This window comes from Ailuropoda melanoleuca, chromosome 9 (genome assembly GCF_002007445.2).
Source record: "Ailuropoda melanoleuca isolate Jingjing chromosome 9, ASM200744v2, whole genome shotgun sequence".
NCBI lineage: Eukaryota > Metazoa > Chordata > Mammalia > Carnivora > Ursidae > Ailuropoda > Ailuropoda melanoleuca.
In genome coordinates this window covers 70,639,455-70,659,253 of record NC_048226.1, presented here as the reverse complement: position 1 = coordinate 70,659,253, position 19,799 = coordinate 70,639,455, and the positions used below count along the sequence as shown (strand labels likewise).

At 38.2% G+C, this 19,799-nt stretch overlaps 1 protein-coding gene across 33 annotated transcripts in view; it reads right to left on the bottom strand.

Annotated features, from left to right (window-relative positions):
* RIMS2 (regulating synaptic membrane exocytosis 2) overlaps positions 1–19,498 on the bottom strand; it is a 611,447-nt gene extending 591,949 nt beyond the window's left edge. For 24 of the 33 annotated variants that reach the window (XM_034668421.1, XM_034668424.1, XM_034668464.1 and 21 more), the window contains exon 1: positions 18,964–19,497. In XM_034668421.1, coding sequence (XP_034524312.1) covers positions 18,964–19,139 — 176 coding nt within the window. In that variant the 5' untranslated portion in view covers positions 19,140–19,497. Of the gene's footprint in view, positions 1–18,963 lie in introns of all 33 variants that reach the window. The other 9 variants (XM_034668441.1, XM_034668443.1, XM_034668445.1 and 6 more) reach the window with 2 other exon arrangements.
* Positions 19,499–19,799: the final 301 nt, after the last annotated feature.

Here is a 19,799-nt window from a genome sequence, read left to right as displayed (position 1 = left end):
AAAGTCTCTATAACCAGAGTTTATTCTGAAAAAACTGAAATTCAAGTAACACTATCTTATTCCAAAGAAGCTCTTGAACGCAAAATCTTGCCTATAGATACAGATTCCACATTAAATAATTTCAAAATGAAGAATCTAGTCAATCCCAAACTGCTTTCGGCTTCATACAGAGAAATGAGTTCAGAATACTATTCTGTGCTATTCCATACCTCAGTGCGTTAGTCTATTCAAAAGGAAAGCATTCATTTTAAAGTTTCTGGGTTAAAAATAAGCATTGACATTGTGAGTGATTCTTACTTTATAGATTTGTTGAAGGCTGGTAATTGGCTTCAAAAAAGAAAAAATGGCTCACGTAAGTGACAGTTTCAAACACCTGGATGAACTCAATCAAAAATTTCCACGAACCATGCAACATATTAATGAGTATGACAAAGTTTATAGGTTCAAAGCAACAGTTCAGCTTCATAAAAATTAAGTTAAAATGATTCACCAGTGACAGGCAACGTTATAATCTCAGTCCTAATTAAGGCTAGCAGAGTACTGTATATGCTTGAACAAAAATATCAACATTATTATTAAATAACTGATTTTTTTAAACTTCAATTGGACTGGAAATCCATTCACATTATGGGAAGAAATTTCAACATTACATTTGTCAGTGAAAGAAAAGGAAGAGCAAGCAGTTAAATGTTACCACCACTAAAGTAAAATTTAAAGAGAGTGAATTTTCAAGATTGATAGCATAAAAGGAATTTCCATCAACCAAAGAAAAAGAAATAAGTTCTTTCTTGCAATTTGCTACCAACTATTTGTATAGTTTGTCAATGGTGAGCAACAAGAATTTCAAGAGATCATCTTTAGATAGTCTTGATCAGGAAAGATGTATATATTTCAAAAACAGGTATATAAACGTGATAAAAAGTATGCTCATCGAAGCCAGCTAAGTTTCTCATTTTAGATGTTGAAGGATATTTATTTAAAAGTTTTTACAATGCAACATTTACTATCTTCCATAATAGCCTGCATTTTGTTTTGCTTATAATTATATAATAGAAAATGTGATTTTTTTTTCCTCTAAGTTTTTATTTAAATTCCAGTTAGTTAACATATAGTGTAATATTAGTTTCAGGAGTAGAATTTAGTGATTCAACACTTACACACAACACCCAGTGCTCATCACAAGTGCCCTCCCTAATGCCCATCACCTATTTAACCCATGCCCTCCTCTGGTAACCATCAGTTTGTTCTCTAAACGTAAGAGTCTGTTTCATGGTGTTCCTCATTTCCCTCTATGTTCATTTGTCTTGTTTCTTAAATTCCACATAGGAGTGAAGTCATATGGTATTTGTCTTTCTATGACTTATTTCTTTTTTTTTTTAAGATTTTTAATTATTTATTGACACAGGGATATATAGAGTATCAAGTCATCTGCAAAGAGTGAAAGTTTGACTCCTCCCTGCAAATCTGGATGCCTTTTATTTCTTTGTGTTGTCTAACTGCTGAGACTAGGACTTCCAGTACTATATTCAATAACAGTGGTGAGAGTAGACATCTCTGTCTTATTCCTGACCATAGAGGAAAAGCTCTCAGTTTTTCCCCACTGAGGATGATACTAGCTATGGGTTTTTCATATATGGCCTTTATTAAGTTGAGGTATGTTCCCTCTAACCCTACTTTGTCGAGGGTTTTTATCATGAATGGATATTCTACTTTGTCAAATTTTTTTCTGCATCTATTGAAAGGATCTTATCCTTGAAAGTTTCTTATCCTTTGTTTTATTAATGAGGGGAAAAAACATCATTTATTTTTTCACAAAATCCCATATAGATGCCCCCAAATCTTTTCCAGTTTACCCCAACATGACATAGATGTCTATTATTGTTTTCTGTGTGTAGCATGACACGAAAAAGGTTAGGAAGCACTAAGTAAAGGAAGGTAACTAGTCAGCTAAAATACATATATGGTAGAAGGGGAAAAAACAAGACTACAAATAGTAAATAGGGGACAGACCACAAGAGGTCTTGTTTGCCATGCTAAGAATTGTATACTCTCACCAGCCTTTATCAACCAGAAATCTGAAAGACAAGTACGCTCTCAAGTCCTAAAGCATCCATTGTATGTAACAAATTAATTAATCTCTAGTGATCTCTAATGCTTCCAGTACAGTAGTAGCTATACCCATCCCTGGGAGAAGTAAGAAAATTATTTTCATCATTTTGTGTGTACCATCTTTCAGAGGAAGGACTTCAGTTAAAGGCTACATGCAGGTAGCAACGGGTAGACACAGCTATTTTAAGCAAAAGAGTGACATGATCAGATTTTTCATGTGGAAAGTTCCTTCTGGCAACAGTCCCATTGAAATCATTTTTAATAAAAATTCAAATGATTTGAGATCAATAAAGACCCCAACACTGATTTGAATGAGCCTACAGCAGCAAAATCCAAATTTCAAATCTTTCCTTAAAATATTATTTTAAATGGCTGATTATGATGATAACATCAATGGCCACTGTGATCGTAATTAGCATGTTATAGCGATTTATAACTCAAAAACACTTTCATTTACCTAGTGTCACTTCAACCTATGACAAAAATACCAAAAACCTTTATCTACATAAATAGACACTTCATATTGCATGTAGCAATATGAAGTCAGCGTAAGTTAATGTAAAATTTTTAATACAAAATTTAAAAATAAAGTCTGTATCTATCATTCAAAAAAATATACTTCCTGCTGCTCAAATTGTTTACACTTCCACAGTTTCACACAAACGGCTAAGATCATTCTCTGGTTTGAGGTTCCTGACCCCCAAGTGAAGAGCGCCATCAACATTTATTTTGATGCTACTTTTCACTAAAATTTATAAAAACTACAAAGCAAAGAAAATTTCAGAGGGAGAACTACAAGTAATTATCCTAGGGAATGCAAATTTTCTAATACCTGTCCTGTCAACCCCATAGTAATTCTATTTTTTGACAAACATTCCTGGTTTTCCTGCCATACGTGGTAGAACTGTCCTTCTCCCCGAGTGAGGCACAATCAGGCAACGTGCTTGGGCCAGTGAATGTGAGCACAACTTTGATATATATTTCTGATAGGAAACCTGAAGAGACAGCTTGCAGTTCCCCACAGGCTCTCCTTTCCTTTGCTCTCAATGTTCCAGGTATCTTCTCCCTCAGCCTGTCCCAGAATGAGGACGACACAGAGACCCAAAGTGCCCCAGAGAAAACATACGGCGCGAAAAGGAAATGAACCTATATTGTTTTAAGCTACTGATATTTAGGGAGAGCATAGCTTATACATTTATAAATTGACTAACTCTCAGCCCCAAATCCCCCCTTCTTTGTTCTGTTTTGATACTAGATCTGGACCCTGTACAACCAGTTGTCCTTCACCAGTCGGCACAGTGTTAAGCTTTGTCGGCAGAGGGAGCCAGAGCGACATTAAAGGAAGAGGGGCTTCTCTTTCTGGTTCTGGATGCTTCGTTGTTTTCTTCATTCCTTGGCTGCCAGGATCTTGGTTGCCAGGAGCTTACAGGACACCAATGGCACTCACCCTCCTGACATGTTTCCCTAGCACCCGAGTGGGCGTCTTTCCATCACTTTCAGTTTAGCACCCCAGCAGGCACCCTAATAGGTGGCTTCCCAGCAAGTTCCCTGAGAACTCCAGCCAGCTTCTCTGCAAGCCCTACCAACACCCTCCCGGATGATTTCCAGCTTGCCTGCCCCAGCTTGTGGCAGCTCCATGGGCCACAGCCACACCCTCTAACATCTACTGGATCTCAGCCTTAGCTTTGGGGGGAAGGAACCTCTTCCAAATTTGTTCCTTCCTTGGGTACACAGCCTCAGCACTGAAAGAGGTGGCTGCTCCCTGTTACAGGTTAATAATCCTTTATATTAGTTTTCCTGGTCAAGTTACTATTACAGTTTCTGTCTCCTGGCTGAACTTGGACATCTAGTCTATCCTAACATATACAACTATATACTGAGACATGGACTTCTATTAATAATTTTGAAGGATAACCTTGGATCCTGTTCTTTTTCTACTTTATTTCATAGCTACTTTTAATGTTTTATTGCCTAAGTTATAATATAAACTAAGTTATATTTTAAACACTGATATAAAGTGTGTCATAATATACACTATATCTTTTCATTCATTCAGACTTCTTAGCTAATCATTATAAGAAAAAAATAATACATGAAGGCACACTCATTGCAGGGTTAAGATAAGCTTCTTTGACCAAACATGCAAGAGAAACCATAATCTCGTCAAAAGATTTAAGTCCAAATCTTTATTTACTCATACTGCAAATAAAGTTTATGCTGAATCTTAAAAATGACTATCAGATAATAAACATACTGCATTTGGAAACATTTCAATAACTCTTCATTACTTAGTCATATGGCAAAATTACTCCTTCCTCTATAAAAATAAATCCAAGTATTAACTAAAATGACTACTTGGGAAGAGTATGAAGGTGTTCTTTATGCACAGAGCCCAGAACAATTCACACCTTGCCCCCAATCCTCCTACCCCACCTCTAGATAAGCCAATATTTTCATTCAGGAGGAAACTGTTACATAAATAAAAAATGAAGAGCAGATTACGAGTGATTTGAGGGAAATAAGGTACTATAAACCCATGGAAAAGTGCATCGTAAAATATTATTTCAGAGACATCATTCTGGAATTTGTATCTCTGAATACAAATATATTTTTTTAAAAAAGAGTAGTACAAAGTCTACCTTGTAAAAAACATATATCCGAACTTTTATCTAGTGGCACTCACTCGAAAATGTAAGGAGACTAATGGCCTCTCAAAGATGTTCCCATTCGAATTCCAGGAACATGTATATGTGTATCCTTACATAGCAAAAGGGGTTTTACAGGTATGGTTAAGATGGGAAGGTTATTCTGGAATATCTGCATGGGCCCAATCTACTCACATGAGTACTTAAAAGAGAAAAATCTTCCCCTCCTGTAGGCAGAGAGAGATGCAATGACAGAAGAAGGGGTAGAGATGGCATCAGGAGAAAGATTCAACACCCCATTGCCAGCCCCAAGAGTAGGAGGCTTTGTGCAAGCACCGGAAAGAAGACTCTAGGACAGCAACCGGGTGACAGCCATCAAGGAAACAGGGATCTAACTCAGTCCTATAACCTCAAGAAACTGAATTCTTCCAACAACCCAAATAAGCAAGGAAACATCCTCCACTCCAGCTTCCAGGAAGAAATGCAGCCAGTTCCTTTCATGTTAATGCAGTGAGACCCATGCCAGACTTCTGACCAACAGAACTGTAAGATAATAAATGTGTGTTGTATTAAGCCTCTAATTTTGTTAGTAGTAGAAAACTAACAGAAGGAATACTATTTAAACCTTGGAAGATCTATGTCTTACTTTATTAAAGAAAGTAGCAATGTCCTTCCGGGTATTAAAAAATGTGAGTGCTCACAGAAGTATTTACTGATGATAAACTGGACTGATATCCTCTATAGTTATCAATGCTTTCCTCTTTTGGCTACTTTACTTACTTAACAAACATTTGTATTTACTATGTGCTAGAAACTCCTCTAAGGGCTTTACAAATGTAAACTCGATTAATCCTCATAATAACTTCTGAAGTAGGTATTATATTTTGTCCGCACTGATTTCATGTATTGTTAAAAACATATGCTTGATTGTTAGTTTGATTAATTCCATGCACCATAAGCAATAGCTCTCATGTCCAAGAGAGGTAACAATGAAACTTCTTGCAAATGTGCCCACTAAATCCCAAAGATAATCACTTCTTAAGGTATCAGCAGCTATCCACTGTTAGGCAGTGCCAGACTTAATTATTCATTCAAAAAACATTTATATCCACTCGCAATGGACCACCCACTGCAAAGACAGTCCTTTCTCTAAATCTATTAGAAAAGAGTTTTAAAGTAAGTCAGTAACACTAATATAATAAAGTGTAGTTATTTAAAGTACGAATTCTAGAATATGACTGTTTCGGTTAAAATCCTGGCATACTTTGAGCATAGAACTTGAGTCTGCATTTCCTTCATCTGTAAAAATGAGAAAATAATAACTATCTCATAAGATTGTTGTAGGGGCTGAAATCAGATAACACATATATAGTACAGCATACTAACAGCACAGTAAGCATCCAGTACATGTTGGCTATTGAGTATTAATGTTGTAGGAGTTATAACAGAGGTATGCAATAAGGGCTATGAGAGCACAAAGGAGAGTCATCTAATCTAGTTTTCAGCTGGCTGGAAACCTGAGATGAATCTGAGTTAAGAAGTAGTAGGACTTAGGGGCACCTTGCTGACTCAGTCAGTGAACATGTAACTCTTGATCTCAGGGTTGTGAGTTCAAGCCCCACATTGGGTGTAGAAATTACTTAAAAATAAAATCTTAAAAAATAAATAAATAAATAACTAGTAGGACTTAGCCAGAGAAAAGTGGGTTGGACTTTCTAGGCAAAGAGACCAGTATATGCTAAAGTAGAGAGGGAAGATTAAAAAAAACAAGAGGGAACTAACTTCAATTCGATACAACCAAAACAGGTGGCATGCGCCCCATGAAGGATACCAGGATATAAAGACCGATAAAACATCACAAAAGGACTTCTATGACACGCCTAGATGACAAGGCTGTATAGTGAATGCAGTGGGGAGGAAATGATGAATATTGAGGACTCAAAACAGATTTGTGTGTTAGAGTGTTGTACTATTACAGAAGTTGAGTTAGAGGAGATGAGACTGAATGTGGAGATACCTATTTGGAGATGAATAATTAAGAAAAATGTAATAAAGCCATGAAAACAGTGAAGCAATAACGGAAATGGAGAAAAGGAGACAGATTTCAGAGATCTTTGGGAGATAATAATGACAGGATTTGGTAACTGATTATATTTGAGAGCTGAGGGAGAAGAATAAAATTAGAATGATCCCCCTACACACACCAAGCTTTATTAACAAATGTTTATTGGCTGACAACTATGTGCCCTGGGCATAAAAAGATTATTAAACTTGGCCCACGACTTCAAAGAAACCAGTGACACCAAGGAAAAAGTAGAGATTGGTTACTACTGTTGAGTATCAGAAACATTATAAAATAGTTACATACAAATGCTGTAACAATTGAGAGAGGAGACAGCTAACAAATGTATCAAAGAACCCTTATCGCTTCACGGCAATGGAGGTGGACACAAAACTGCTCACCAGGTAAAGAGTAAGAACGGTGCATAATTGAATTAAAGAAAAAAAAAGAATTAAAGAACATGACAAACAGAGGGATTCATTAAAAGATTACTGTGGATATACTGAAGAAAGTAGATTGTGAATACCTCAAGTCGTGGTCCATTCACATTCACAATCCCAGTAAATTTTTACTGAACCACAGTGTATCCAGCAAGCAGATGGCATATCCAAACTGAGTAACTAGTGTTTAATAAAATGACTCTTTTACAAAGATGTGGGCAGGGTTTAAGGAAACCAACAAGCAGTGCAGAGGAGCTAGCAACAGTGCAAAGCAATTTCCAGAACCAGAAGAAAGTAGCTATACTAAGAGGGCCAGCAGATGGAACTGTTGTTTTCAGTAGAAAGACACAAAAGGCCTGCTCTGAAGGAAGCCTGGGAACAAATAATGTGACCTCACTGTCCTCCTTCCCTCCAAACCGCAAATATCTCACAACACAGAACCCAACTGAAAGTCAGGGACAAGAGAGCCCACTGGTGCAATCCACAGAGTTCAGCCTCCCATTGTATACAGCAAAGTGAGGGAAAAGCAGTAGTGTAGCAGTAGACCTAGAGGGGTGAATGGAAAAAATATGCAACATGCAGTAATAAAAGTTCAGTGACATTCAACTATACCTTTCTGGGTCTTTTAAAATTCACTTCCAATTTCTATAAACCTTCCCAACCTTTAGTTTGGAAATGGAATTTAACCATCAGCCTTCAACCTGCAAAATCTCTAACATGAGACTTCAATTTATTCTAAAACAGATCCTAGGATTGCAAATGTTTCTGTCTCATCATGAAGTCTGTATCCTATATCTGCTTCCAGTGCATCTCTTTTATGATTTAGTAGATGTACCTTCTTGCACCCTCAATAACAAATCCCCAGATGGGATACAGCCAGTTGTCACCAAGCAGATAGAACAGACCCTTCCTGGTAAATTCTGTATTCAACAATCCTATGGCTGAGTTAAGGCTTATGTTAGCTTAAATCAGACAATCATTAAAGAGAGATCAACGTGTGGTAATAAAGTTCAGTACCACCAAAGTACTTCTGAAGTTGACCAGTGCAGGCGGGAACTTTAAAGCTTTCGCAAAGTTCTTTGTTGTTTTTTTTTTTTTAATTTAAATTCAATTAGCCAACTTCTAGTACATCATTAGTTTCAGATGTAGTGTTCAATAATTTATCAGTTTCATATAACACCCAGTGCTCATCACATCACGCACCCTCCTTAATGCCCATCACCCAATTACCCTTTCCCCCACACACACCTCCCCTCCAGCAACCTTCAGCTTGTTTCCTATAGTTAGGAGTCTCTCGTGGTTTTTCTCCCTCTCTGATGACTTCCAATTCTGCTTTCCCTCCCTTCCCCTACAGTCCTCTGCCCTGCTTCTTACATTCCACATATGACTGAAACCATATAATAATTGTCTTTCTCTGACTGACTTATTTCACTCAGCCTAATACCCTCCAGCTTCATCCACGTCGACGTAAGTGGTAAGTACTCATCCTTTCTGATGGCTGAGTAAAGCCTTCCCAGAGTTAAATAAATAACAGATAATAAGGGAATTGATATTACTTAAGATAGCCACAGTAATAGATACACTCCTGAAATCAGTGACTTAAGACAGCAATGTATCTCTTATTCATATAACGTGTAATGCGGGGGTGGTGGTGGGGGGGAAGGGAGAGGAGACTAAGTCATCAGCCAGAACTTAACCATGTGAACCCCTTTAGAAACAATGAAAGCTGGAGAAGGTAGTCCAGGGCTGAGCACCTGGGCAGCAACAACTCTGAAAGAGGAATGTAAATCTTTGATGAAAACCTAGTATCTCCCTACAAAATTAATTTTTTATTGTGCAAATAAAAGCATTAATTAATTCTTTCAGCTTTTAGTCAAAAGGAATTCTGTGTGAGGTGATGTATGATGAAACAGATTGTTCATATATGTGCCTGAGAAGCAAACCCCTTACCAAAACCACCATTATGGTTATTCTGTTATCTAGCTATATTGCTTAGTATAAACCCTTTTTCCTAGTTTTAGCATCCAAGAAGCCTAGTTGCAGGATGCATGAAACTGCTAGTTTTCCCTTAGGGCTGAACATAAACTTAGTTGGGGGGAAAAAAACTGCCTAAGTGCATAGAGAGTTCCATCTTCCTCCCGTGCCTAAAAGAGCATTTAACCAGCATCTCTGTTTAGCAGAACCTACCAAATTCTGTGTGTTACATAAGAATGCTAAATGATTATAAACTAAAAAAATTCTTAACTCTAAATGCCAGCACCATGTGATATGGAAAACACAAATTAGAGCTTTTTAACATGTATATATAACATAGATATAATACATGTTTATAGTACATAAACTGTACAAAACTTGTCCATTCTTAACCTAATTTTTACTATCTAGTTGCCTATACTTTTGGCGGGTAACAACAGTTCTAGAGAGAAAGTAGGTGAAATAATAATATATCACTCCTGGGTCTAAACCTGTTCTTAACTTTTCCCTTTCTATAATCCTATTCCTAATCCTATTTCTAAAACTGCCCATCACAAAATCCAGCAAAACTTATCTCTCTTTCGTAACACAAACAAAACTTATCTCTCTTTCATACACAACACTGTCTGAAATTTGCAGTAATTCACTAATATAAAGAGGAACAGAATCTTCACCGACCACGGCATTTCCACAGCTAATATCTTCCTTATATTTCCCTAAACTACACTCACATTTCCAAAATTCCCTAGGAAGTAATGTAGGAATATACACAAAAAAGGAAATTTGTGAGTCCCTAGGTGGCTCAGTTAGTTAAGCGTCTGCCTTTGGCTCAGGTCATGATCCCACTGTCCTGGGATCGAGTCCCACATCAGGCTCCCTGCTCTGTGGGAAGCATGCTTCTCCCTCTCCCTCTGCCTGCTGCTCCACCTGCTTGTGCTCTCTCTCTCTCTCTCTCTCTGTCAAATAAATTTTTTTTAATCTTTAAAAAAAGGGAGGGAGGATGTTTGTCCTAGTTAAACCTATCATATAAAACAAAGATTGTATAATAGTGAAAAACACCGAAAGAATGGAACAAAATCAGATGGTGAGAAATTCACTAAGACGAAGTTCTCAATGGGAGCAAGGGATGTTCAATAAAAGGAAAACAGACCTGCAGTTTTGAAAAAAACTATACAATGGTAATATATTCAGTAGGGAAAAAAAAGTTTTCTTTTTTTTTTTAAGATTTTATTTATTTATTTAACAGAGAGAGAGACAGCCAGCGAGAGAGGGAACACAAGCAGGGGGAGTGGGAGAGGAAGAAGCAGGCTCCCATTGGAGGAGCCTGATGTGGGGCTCGATCCCAGAACGCAGGGATCACGCCCTGAGCCGAAGGCAGACACCTAACGACTGCGCCACCGAGGCGCCCAAAAAAAAAAAAAAAAGTTTTCTAAGCTAAAATATTAGGTAGGCTTCCTCACAATTATGAACGGATTCAAATAGTCCTGATCTTCTCCCCTTTTCCTTTGCCTTCTCTTCTTTCTCCCTTTTTACCCTTCCTACTACTACTCTATTATTTCCCATCCACCCCTCTATATCGCAAGGTGTAGTCAATTCTACAAATACTCACATTATAAACTGTTTAGAATAAGTAAAAAAAAAAAAAGAAGCCTCCCTCCAAGTGCTCTCTCAAGAGAGCTCTGGTCCTGAGACTAGACCAGTGTAGAGAGTTGACCATCAGAGGAGCAAAGATAGATACATATTATGTATAGCGATCGGTTGAGCACATCGGGCATCCTAAGAGCTTACCTGACCCTTTACACACTGATGGCAAATCCCAGTAATTTGGCTCCTAAATATTTCCAAAGCTATCCTGCCTCTTCACCTCCACCAGAACTGCCTTCTTTCATATCTCTATCATGTATCACCTGGATTACTAGAGGAGTCTCCTAACTACTGCTCTTGACTCCAGCATTACATATTCTCATCAATCCCTCCTACTGCAGGAGCGGGATTTTCTCCAACAAGTCTGATTATACTGTGTCACTGCTTTAAATGCCTCCATGACTCCCTACTGACTTCAGGATTAAATCCAAACCAAAAGAAAAACATAAAACGTCTTCAAAGTTCTAACCCTTGCCATCTCTCGAGTCTCCTCTACTGACACACCTCAATAAACCCTATGCTCCAGACCTTCTAAACCACTTCAAGTTAGTTTCTTGACCATGTCCTGCCTCTCTATTACAAAGGAAGTTAAAGCCTGGGGTAGTTTTAGTATTTTTGCTTAAAATATCTTCCTGTGCCCAACTAACATCTACTCATTCTTTGAGCCTCAGCCTAGATGTCATCCCCCCAAAACTGGATCAAGGGCTCCTCTTTTATGAATATATCCATGATACACTGTGCACAGCACTTATCATGCAACATTGTAATTGTGGATAATCATGTTTCTTATAGTGAGTTCCCAAAAGGGTTAACCGATAATATTTCAACGTGTTTTAACATTCAGAGATAGATATCTGCATTTCATCAGATGACTAGTGAATACAACAGTATCTCTAGTCTCTGGAATCTTTAATATCTTGTAGGAGTAAAATTTCTAAAGAATTTAAAAGGATAAAATGTCTGACACCCTTAAACAATACCAAAGAGACAACACTCACTTGATTAATCTGACATGTTTTTTACTATGATCATGATGTACTTAAAAACACCTTTATGGTGTTTTTTCACAACACTTTACATTTCAATGTGTTCATATGATTACGGCTGGCCTACGACTATCTGTCTCTGAGGAGAATTGTTTCTACCCAAAATATTCTGTACATCACTTACCATTCAGCTCTGTTAAGCACATTGGAAATTTACAAACACTTTCAAAGTAAAGTAATAATTTGTAAAGCAAAATATTCCTTATATTAAAAAATAATTAAAATTTCAAAATGACATATCACAATATTCTGCTGGTTTCTAGTCAAACAGATATGTGCTTAGTCTAAAAGAAAGATAAGTTGCAACCATATACAAATACTATAAGTTTGCTTCTAGTAATGTAAGCAAAATTGGACATACGTTTAAAAATTATAGTTGATTTCAAAAATAAGGGTACTACTGCCTAAGCAAACCTTTTTCTTTTAGATTACCTTGAAATCCTACTTCAAGCGGTACCTAAATGAAACACAGTATCTCTTTCCCAATGTTTCATCCATTCACCCAACTAATATTTGTGAGTACTACTATGCATAAAGCATTGTGTTAGGTTATAAACTGAGGCTGAAATGGTGAGCAAGACAGACAGGGTGTGTGCTCCCTGGGAGATTATAATCTAGCAGGGTAGACAGACCATAAACAAATTAAGAAATTGTAAATTTTAATAAGCATAACGGGAAATATTAAAAATGTGGAAAAGAAGAAAGAAGAGAACCTACTTAAGAATACGTTGGCAATCGGGGTGCCTGGGTGGCACAGCGGTTAAGCGTCTGCCTTTGGCTCAGGTCGTGATCCCAGCGTTATGGGATCGAGCCCCACATCAGGCTCCTCTGCTATGAGTCTGCTTCTTTTCTCTCCCACTCCCCCTGCTTGTGTTCCCTCTCTCGCTGGCTGTCTCTATCTCTGTCAAATAAATAAATAAAATCTTTAAAAAAAAAAAAAAAAGAATACGTGGGCAAGAAGGAGCTCTCTAAGGATGCAAACTTGAGGCTAAGGTCAGAAAGATGAGAAAGAGCAGTCATACAAAGATTGTGTGCATCTGAGAAGCAACGAAAAGGACAGGAGCACTCTGAACTGTAATAATTCTTCAAAATCCATTAACGTGATGAGATTCTCTGAGTTCTCAGATATAATATGAATAAGAAAAATAAATAAATACATATTTTTATTAGAGTAAAAAATTGATCCCAGGCAAATCTAAGGAAAATCACGGAGTAATCTGCAAAAATTAGTTCCTTCACAACCACCCAAGACAATCAATATCTTACCAGTAAGTTGGTATATTATTTTCACTACTATCCCTTAGTTTTCAGACGCTCTGAGAATGGTTTTTGCTGAGGAAACTACTTCCAATTCATCACCTTCCCTTTCCACCCCTAACCTTCTAGATAAATAATGAAGTCACTTAAAAATCTTCGGGGTTTTTTTTGTTTTTTGTTTTTACTTCCCAGTAGACAAGGAAGAGAATGGCTCAATTTAAAAAAAAAAAAAAAAAAAGGAAAAATTTCATCCAGGAATGCTATAATAATATTAAGGCCTAGAAACTGTTGTCTATAATCAGTTAATAACAACTATCTGTTGCACACCTACTTATGCCAGGACATTTAGTCTATATTGATGACAACAATCCTTCAAGGTAGGTGTTATTATTCAGATAACATAGATGAGGAAACACGGGCTCAGAGTGCTTAACAACATAAGTAAGACCTTTTAGTTATTAATTAGTAAATGAAGGTTTCAAGTCAAAATCCATCTGGTCCCTCACACTTGCCTCCATTACATCTCTCTTCGTCACACAGTATGATCAGTTCTTTATCAATATATATAGTCAACAAGAAGACATTATTTAATTGTCCTAGTTACTTTAAAATAGAGAATATATATAAAGAATGTATTAGGTACTGTCTCTTAAAATGCTAATCAATGTTTTAGAATGCATCTTAAATTCTTAGAAACTTTAGGTTTTCAATTTTTTACAATAGCCATGGCTCTTTACATGTACAATAATGATTTTTATTTAAAAGTCTTCATGATTAAATTGCATCTATTATTTGACATGCCTTGTTCTTAAATTTTCACTTAGCTGTAAAGACAATATGGTAGTTTTTTAAGTATTAGAATGAGGAAGATCATTCTAACTACATCACAAACCCCAAAGCCATAAAACAAAAAGTAATAAATTCAAACACATTTTTTAAAAAATCCTGACCAATAAAAAAAGGCATAAACAGGTCATAAAACAAATGACAATAAAAAGAGCTTCTACAAATCACTAAAAATAACCAACAGAAAAACAAGACTTTAAACAAATGTAAAAGGCTCTCAGGCTCACTGATAATAAGAAAATTTGAACTAAATCTATAATGGCATATTTTTCACCAAAATATTGGCAAAGATTATCACACACTGAATTGGAAAGGATGTGGAGCCTCCCTATTTTATGTCACTTATGCGTACCTACACTGACCTTTTGACCCGACAATGCATTTCTAGGAATTCATTCCAAAGATATATTCACATATGTAGGAAATGATATATGTACAAAGATATTTATCACAGTCCTGTTTCTAATGGCAAAATAATTAGAATCTACTTAAATATCCAAAAATATGGTTCTAGTTAAAGAAATTACAGAGCATTCACAAAATGAGATATTATGCAGCCATTAAAATGAATGAAAAAACTATATATTAATGGATGTGGAACTGATTTCCTAAAAAGTAAACTGCAGTACACATTTGCGTTTTTTATATGTACACATATACACCCATATATCTGTGCGCACACACATACACACATGCACATACACACACACCTGTGATATATACACATCATCTCTACTCCTACGTATAGAATATTTCTAGAATAGCATACAATAGGGGCGCCTGGGTGGCACAGCGGTTAAGCATCTGCCTTCAGCCCAGGGCGTGACCCCGGCGTTATGGGATCGAGCCCCACATCAGGCTCTTCCGCTATGACCCTGCTTCTTCCTCTCCCACTCCCCCTGCTTGTGTTCCCTCTCTCACTGGCTGTCTCTATCTCTGTCGAATAAATAAATAAAATCTTTAAAAAAAAAAAAAAAGAATAGCATACAATAAACTGGCAAGAGTAGTTGCCCCTGGCTTGGGGAAAAACACAGCTAAGAAATTTTGTATTATAGGTATATATTATCCATTAAATAAAGAAGCTTATAAACTGACTTTGAAAAATACTCTTAAAATTATCAAAAAAAATTTAGAACTGTTCATCTACATTTTAAATGTAGCAAAATTGTCACTCTGATCTATCATGAAACTTTTACTCATTGTCTTCCTTTATTTGGGGAGCAAATTATCCCTTTGACATTAACAGAAAATTACAACTAAGAATAAAAAGATAATTTACACATCAAGAAACATAATTTCTAATTTGTTATTTAAAAAACCCTCATCTGAAAGGCTATGACATGCACATAGTAGAAACTCAATAAATATTTACTGAATGAATACTTTTCTATTGATTTCAGTAGTTTTGCTTTGTTCATACATTTTTTCACAATACTACATTAAAAAAAAAACCTCACTGAAAAACATAAACTTAATAAACCATGCTTTTCTTTCAAAGCAATTATTCTTCATTTTCCCAACAAAATTTGTAATCTGCCTCCTTAACATTACCACAAGTCATATCAACATTACTTATTAGGTATCTAATATGTGCAGGTGTTAAAGATGCTGCAAAACAGAAACTCCAAAGAAGAGTACATTGTTATTCTTGCCCTCAAGGAGTTTACAATCTGAAAGACAAGGCTTAAAAATAAAAAGTAAAAGAACATAAGAGATTTTACCAGTAGACTGAGTTATCAAAACTAGAACTATAAAAAAGGATTGTCATGTAAGGATAAAAAAAGTAATTACTGATCTACTGAGGGATCTACTGAGATATAAAAAAGCTTCCAAAATTTTAGTATCTCAAGCCCATATAAAATGAAATTACTTGATGGTGACAGAAGACTTCCTAAGTATGTGGATATTAAGCATGGCTTTGAAGAAATTGCTAATAATTAAATATAAGTAGTTCTTAATTAATCTCTTCCTAAAGAGAAAGATTACTATAGTAATGATCTCAATAGTGGTTTCAATCTCCTTTGATTGCTCACCTCTCTCATTAAAAATATCTCAGGCGTGAACTTCTTAATACGTGCATATTTATTCACAAATTATATGCATCTTAATACTGTCAATCTATATATTAAATATCAGTAAAACTTAATTTCGTTTTCAAATAAAAATAGAAATAGAAGTATGTTTTAATATTCTCTGCCTGTACTCCAGCTTATCATCTTGTATGTACTTTGATAGGCACACCCCACTCTATATGAATACTTAGCATGAAAATATTTTCATCCAATGGTTTCAATTTTTCACACATCAAACTTATCTTTTAACATAGTTGTTACAAGCAGCAGACATGAATGTGATTTTCACTTTCTCTCTGCCCGTGACCTTCTCTCAGAATAGGTGTTAACATGCAATTAAATGGACATCGCTAAAGAAAAACAAAGGATAATGTAGTCTTGACCAGATGAATGACTCCTAAAACTTAATGAGAAATAGTAATTATTGAAGAATACTAGTATTAATTTTTCTTATATCTAGTATTTATAACTTAGTACTCAATATTGATAATACTACTTAATAAATTATAAAATTCTTCAAAACAATATTTTTATTATAATTCTATCATAAAGTCTATTCTTTTCCTCATTTTCCTTGCCTAGTCTTACTTTACTACAAAAGCCAAAAACATTTTTAAACAACATTTAAAATTAAATGCTTAAGTACATTATGCTTTAACCTCCAAAAAACTTGTCAAAATGAATAATAAAAATAATTCTGAAACCATGTAGGCCATTTTGAGGTATGACCTCTTCCAAGACTGTTAGGTAGAAATGCAAATAGACGTTTAAAATAAATGTGAACAGATTTTTCATCAATGTAATTTCATAGATTGTATGAGTGTATTTTTAGAGAAGGTTTCTACCTAAGCTGTGTAATTATGAATGCATAAACATTATAGGTATTTGCATCGTATGTAGGTTTACACAGAAATGTAATGTATGTAATGTCATGTACCTACCTGAAAAACCCTTTCACAACATTTTCCTAATGTAACATACTGGTCATTCTGAGTAATTCTTAATTTAGTATTCAAAAGTTCAATTACATTTCTACATATCAGAACAATAGTGTACTAGTCAGTAAATACTATGATTTAGCATACTACAAAGAAATGAAAACACATTGTACATTTAAACATGTGGGTCAAAGAAATAAAACTACATTTTACTTGACACCACTTTGGCACCACTAATTTTACTGCGATTATAGTAAAAAATACAGATTCATATATCTAAATATCAAACTCTTGGTGTTGGCAGTATATATAGTTAAAGCGGAGTGAGTAGAATGCTCAAAAAGCCTTTAAAAATAATGCTCTATTACTCCACTAGTTAAAATAAGCTACTTAAATTGCTTAACCGTTTTTCATTTGCCAAGCCTACTAATAAGTCATATTCCCAAAGAAGTCTCCAAACCCAGAAATTAGCTTTGAAGAAGTAATTCTTCTTCATTCCAGTTAATATGTCAGGAACGTTTGCTCTCTTAGTGCTTCAATATTTTTTGAGAAATTTTATTTTTCTTAGATATTTGATAAATTTGTTACCACAATTTATAGCATTTTTCATTAAAATATGAAAATACATATGTACAGACAGAAACTTGTTTCTTTATAAGTGTATTAAAGAATACTGAATTCAACAACCTGTTTTTAAACTTTACATGATTAGAGGTCGGTGTATTAGTTCCTTCATAAAGGAATTCTACTCTTTCAATTGTGTGTTTCTGTGGAGAATATGGGAAAAGTGTATTTGATAACACACAGACGAACCACCCACCTTTAGCATATAAACTGTACAAGTTAATCTCTTAGTGAATAATTGATTTCAAGTAAAAAGAAAAAAGTTGAGTTGGAAAAACATAAAAAGGTTACGCATCTTCTGTACAATCTCTTTCATACAGTAACTGAGAAATCAAATGCCCATAAAACATTTGAAAGCAAACCTGTAGAAACAAATCTCTTTGCTATACGGGCAAGAAAAGGAGTCTCAAAGCTGTTATTTCTGTCTGGACAGTTCCCTGGTGCTGAAGTTATACAGCGCTAAACCGATTCCAGGGCGCTGCTTTTACTATCCCACCCTCGTCAAAATCCCAGCTGCCTAGACTATGAACACTAGTAGTAGAACTTCACGAGGTAGGAAGCATCCCAAACCGCAGTAATGGTAGGAATGGGAGCCTCTTCAGAGTCTCTTCAGGATTAAACAGATTTACTAGTTGCAAACAGGAAGAGCAGCAGAGTGCAGGGTGTTAGAACCCGCCGAGGGGGAGGGGCTGGAAGATGGCGGCGGTCGCACACCCACCCGAGACATGCCAGAGCTTAGGCCCCTCGCCTGCACCGCCGCCCTCCTGCCCGCAGCGACCGTGGGCAGCTCTACTCGTCTCCGCGTTGGAGACAGAGCCGCCCTGCGGAAACTCGGGACGAGGCGGCCCGGCTGCGCCCGCATCCCCGGCGGCGCGTCTTCGCCCGGGTCCCGACCAGGGAGCACCTGTGCACGGCCATATTGGATTCACTGCCCCAGTCACTACCTCCGCGCGGGGGCGGCTGGAAAGGAGAGGGGCCGCGCGGAACCTGGGTTCAGCTTCAGCCCCGAGGGGGTTCTGGAGCCCAAATGGCCCGCGGGGGAAGCCGGAAGGACGCCCGGGAAAATTACAACGTCCAAGGGCTCTACACCCTCATCTCAGCCGGCCTTGGCGCTCCCCAACACACACCCCCGCGCTCTGACACCCAGAAAGCAGTCCCGGCGGCCGGCACCGGCCGCAGCCCTCGTGGCCCAGGCGCCGCCGGCTGGAGGGAGTGCGGCGATCCCGGGAGCGCAGGCGGCCGCAGGGCAGCGGCCGTGGGGGCGGAGGGGAGGGAGGGAGGCGGGAAGATGGAGCTGGGTCCTTACTTGAGCACCGACTGCTCCTTCTCCTCTTCTTTCTTCTGACGATCCATGACGGCCAGGATGATTTTCCTCTCCTCCTCCGTGAGGTGGCTGAGGTCGGGCATCTCGGGCTGCAGGGGCGGCTGAGAGGCCGCCGGGGTGGGAGCCGGGCGGCCCCGCGGCCCGATAGGAGCCGACATGTTTGGTGGAGCTTAACCACCCTAGGGAAGCAGGGAGGCAACTCCACTAGCGGCGGCGGCGGCACCCGCGCGGGCGGCTGGGGCAGCCTCCGGCGCTGGGACAAATACATACAAATCAATGGCCTTCAATCCGAGGCGACAGCCCCCCTCCCCCAAGAAAGAAAGAGCTGGGCGGGGGGAGGGCGAGCGCGGGGGGGAGTGAGGGCTGAGGAGCGCGCTCCGGGAAATGTTTCTTCTTCCCGGGGGCGAAGGGCTGGCAAGTGAGCGATTTGGCAGAGAGGAGCTGGAGGCCGGGCCGGGACGCGGTGTGCGCGGAGCGGCGGGGGAGGGTGGTGGAGTAAGGTGGCGGGGACGGCTAAGGGTGGGGTGACTGGAGCGAGCGGGGGTAAGCTGCGAACCAGCCCCCTGGGGGAGTCCCGGGAACTCGCTCCGAGCGCAGGGAGGCAGCGTCCTGCCAGCCGGAGGGGCGCCAGGGCGGGAGCGGAGAGGATAGGGAGGAAACAGGGGCTAATTTCCCAGAGAAGCAGCCAGCTGTCCCGCCGACTGACGCGTCACTGGGCTTCCAGGAGTCGCGGAGGGAGGACTCCTCCAGAAACGCCCGGGAAAGGGCCGCGGGGCCGAGGACAGCCGCCGGAGACCTCTCCGGGCTAGAGCGAAGCG